The sequence below is a fragment of the Olea europaea genome, chromosome 11 (genome assembly GCF_002742605.1).
Source record: "Olea europaea var. sylvestris chromosome 11, O_europaea_v1, whole genome shotgun sequence".
NCBI classification, from domain to species: Eukaryota; Viridiplantae; Streptophyta; class Magnoliopsida; order Lamiales; family Oleaceae; genus Olea; species Olea europaea.
In genome coordinates this window covers 1,950,608-1,954,539 of record NC_036247.1, presented here as the reverse complement: position 1 = coordinate 1,954,539, position 3,932 = coordinate 1,950,608, and the positions used below count along the sequence as shown (strand labels likewise).

The 3,932-nt window shown below is 33.3% G+C and overlaps 1 protein-coding gene across 1 annotated transcript in view; it reads right to left on the bottom strand.

Annotated features, from left to right (window-relative positions):
• Positions 1–3,095: 3,095 nt before the first annotated feature.
• LOC111402923 (RNA-binding KH domain-containing protein RCF3-like) overlaps positions 3,096–3,932 on the bottom strand; it is a 1,437-nt gene continuing 600 nt past the window's right edge. The window contains exons 3-5 of the mRNA XM_023031247.1: positions 3,788–3,896; positions 3,570–3,699; positions 3,096–3,459 (exon numbers count right to left, since the gene is read on the bottom strand). Coding sequence (XP_022887015.1) covers positions 3,410–3,459; positions 3,570–3,699; positions 3,788–3,896 — 289 coding nt within the window. The 3' untranslated portion in view covers positions 3,096–3,409. The remainder of the gene's footprint in view (positions 3,460–3,569; positions 3,700–3,787; positions 3,897–3,932) is intronic.

The window sequence follows — 3,932 nt, the reverse complement described above, 5'->3', positions numbered from 1 at the left end:
AAAACCAGTTTTTTTGGAAACCCCTTGTATACAATAGAAATCTTGTAAAAATCATTATACAAATAAAATTTCAATCTTTTGATATCAGAAAGATATGAGTTTCTAAATTTCCTATCCCATAGATTCTTGATAGATTGAAGAAGATAATTTCTTTCTTACTTTAACAAAGAAAGAATTTTCTTTACTTAAGATTTTTACTCTTAATTCTAAGAAAAGATACAGTGAGAGCAAGAAGCTGAAATAGCAGAATTCCCATTGAGGCAAGAGGCCGTTTGAGGGAGCAGTTTGCAGATTCAGAGTCTGAAGGTCACTCGATTCTAAGAATACAGATTCAAGATCAAAAGTAAGGTAAAATTATTGTCTTTGTTAAATTTAGAAAGAATTCTTCTAATATCTTGAAAGAATCGTAGGGATTATTACTTTTCATGTTTGCAAAAACTTTATATAACATGTTATTCATAAAGCTTGTAAGGAATTATCTGAATAATGCCAGGTTATACAATTAAAGGATTAGATAATCTGTTAGAAAAACTATTGGAAAAAATAAGAAATATTTTTGCTCAACTAGAGATTATGGATATTTCATCTAAGGAATATGATAATCTTAGTAAATTACATGACAATTATATTACAGATTATTCTAATTTATTAGATCAAAGGATGGAATTATATATTAAAACTCGAAATGAGAGAAATAGAAGAATTTAAGAACTATCCCAATAAATTAAGGATATCTTGTGCAAATATGACAAATCCTTTCATTAAGGGTATTATAGACATTTTACCAAAAATGAATAGTAGTAGGCCATTTATAAAAATCTCCCGTATATATGTACACTCCTATTTCAAATATATCTGCAATATTCAAAAATAAAAAAGGAAAATGGAGAAATATAATGTCGTTAGAGTCAATGCGATACAGATCAAGGACAAATGAGAGAATTGAGATAAAGAAGAAGAGTGATATTACCAAAGGTTAGCCGCGGTGGTAGCGTCTGCGGCTGCGACTGCGGTGTCTTTGGCGGCGGAGTAGCCTAGCGGACTAGAATTGTTCTTCTGGAGCCGTATTGAGTCCAACGGAAGTCAAATCCAGCAATCGGAGGTGGGTTTTAGATTTCCGCATTTTAATTAGAAAGTCGCCTTTTAGAGATTCCGTAACAGAGTCGACGTTTGAGTTTACGTTTCAACTTGCATTTTGCAAGGAGATTTGCGAATAGGCCACCCTGCCCCGAATGGAACCGAAAATCACCATGCTATTAGGTAAGAACCATGTTTGGTGCACAATCTTAATTGACAATATTGTTAACAACATTCCAAGTGACATGCTATCGTTGGACAGTTCGAAAAATTATCATGTTTTTCAATTAATAATTTTTTGACATGTCAACATTGTCATCCAACATTGTATAAATAGTATAATTAATTAGGTGTTGGGATGAAAATAAGGAACATGGTCCATGTCTCAAATTTTTGTTCATGTCGAATTATTTTATTTTATTGTTACATTTATAATCAAATCGTATATAAAAATAAATAAATAAATGATTATTTCGAATAAGCAGCCCCCTTCTCCATTGCGATTCCCACATCCAAGCTGCCCAAGCATTGATGCTAAGAGCACTTATGTCTCCATTCTTATTTTTTTTGAGTATTTGTTAATAAAACCTTTAGTTTTGGTCTAGACAGGATATTATAGAACTTGTAAAGTATTATGATGTGCGCTAATTTTGCTTGGAAATGATAATAGTTAACCTCGATATCGTCGAAGATCAAATCCAACTCTATTGATTGTCATGTATGAATTAATAACCGCTTGTGCACCTTCTCTTTCTTTGTTGTTTTAAAGATTTCTACTTGTTGGATGACAATGTGGTTATATTAGGTACGAAACAATCACCCTTTTTAGAGATCAGTTTTGTTGTGGGAGTTTGTTTTCATTAAAAGATTGATATCATGAAGTTGTTTATCTAAAAAAAAAAAAAAAAAAAAAATTTTTGTGGACAAAACTCTAAATAGAAAGGTAAATTATACTACTATAATTAGATCTCGTGAAGTTAAAATTTGACTCGTAATTGCTCTCTTACAATAACAATGATAACAAAACAACTTTTAAAAACATTTTCATTGTGTGAATAGCTACAATTAGAAACATACTTTACAAAAAGATTGTTTATAATTCCTTACAATCTTAGAACATTTTTAATAGAATTGTGGATTGCACTAAAAAGTGTGTCAGATCGTCTCAAGATGCTTACATGACAAGAAAAATGTGGAGGATATCAAGAAAATCCTCATACATTTATTTACTTATTTGTATAATTTATCATTAGAGGAGGACGTTTTCATTCAATTTATAAGCTTTCCCAAACACGAAATATATCTAATATCTGCACCTATCTCGACCATTTTACCGCACTTTTGATTATGTATCAAAATTGATTTATATTGGTTTTTAGTTCGTTTTTGTTATTTTAGGATGGAAATCCGAGCATACATTGATGATATAAACGAGAAGAATTGACATGTTTTGAAGTCAAAAAATGGAACAATGAAAACAAGATGGAAATTGGATTTTTGATTAGTGTTCTCGCTCAAGTAAAATTAGCTTCATATTCAGGTAAATTGCACTTAATACCAATCAGTGCTTGATAAATCTGGCGTTCATAAACAAAATGACCAAAAATTTATGTACAGACATAAGATCAAGAATTGATTGCGAACATGGAGAAGAGGTTGATAGTTGGGACAGCAATTAGCAGGAAGATGGAGACGAGAGAAGGGAAGTCGACGCTGCATCCCGACCCGTCAGGTAACATAAGAGTGGAGAAGAGATATGGAGATAAATTAAGGTGATTTTATTTAGAAGGCATATTGTTAAAAAAGAGACTCACTACAAAATTGTTCGTTTAAAAAGCTTTCTATTCATCAACTTATACTCTATTCAACGTTGTCCACGTCTAAGTGTCTAACTCACCACACCTGGTATCCTTTTCCCCGACCTCATTAATTGAGCAGGGCTGCAAAGCAAACAAGCTTAGAAAATCTCTAACATAAGATTCAACTGTCTTCTTTCAAATGATCAAGCTAGTCGTTTTTTCCAAACGCGACAATGTAATTCCACAAATGGATTATATTAAATCCAAAAAAGTTTCATCCTAATGAAAGACAGAAGGCAGGAAGGGGAAAACAACAACTTCAATTCCGGAGCTATTCAGAAAGTCCCACATTTTTCGGAAAGCAAACGAAATTAATATGAGCATTCTTAGGGACTACTCTTACACGGGGTACTAGTTCCATTATGTACATTCTTACCAGTAGGCTTGCTTTTATGGAAAAGCACCAAGCATGACTGGATAATGAAGCAGAATACAGTAATCGAAGGACTCCAATTAGCGAGCGCCTTCCTGCTTTATGTGGAGCCATGCAGGTCCCCATTCACCTTTGGGCTGTCTTCCGCAGCTGAGCAAGGGATATCGCATAAATGCACAAAACATATATTCAATGAACTTTGTAGACAGATGCAGATGCAAATGTATCCATGGTTCAGATGGGGGCTAAGAGAGAATCACCAGTCAAAATAAATCCTTGAAGCAAGATGTGAGCTCTCTTGGATTGCTCTGTAGTATCCCTCGTAATTTGAATGATCTTCCCTGTTACATTGGGTTTATCTTCAATCAATTCAACATCTGCTCCAGATAGCTGTTTACAGCAAATTCATGATAAAGAGTTATTTCCTCCTCTTAGCTAATGACATCAAAGTACGACGAACTGGAGAAGCCATACTCACATGACTGATCACAGTAAACTTGTTGTTTGATTCTGTAACAAGCCTAGATGCCACACTTGTTGGTATGACAACTTCCAGCATACTTTTATGGACAACTGGCACTGAGAGTCTGGAACACAAAAAAAAAAAAAAAAAAAAAAAAAAA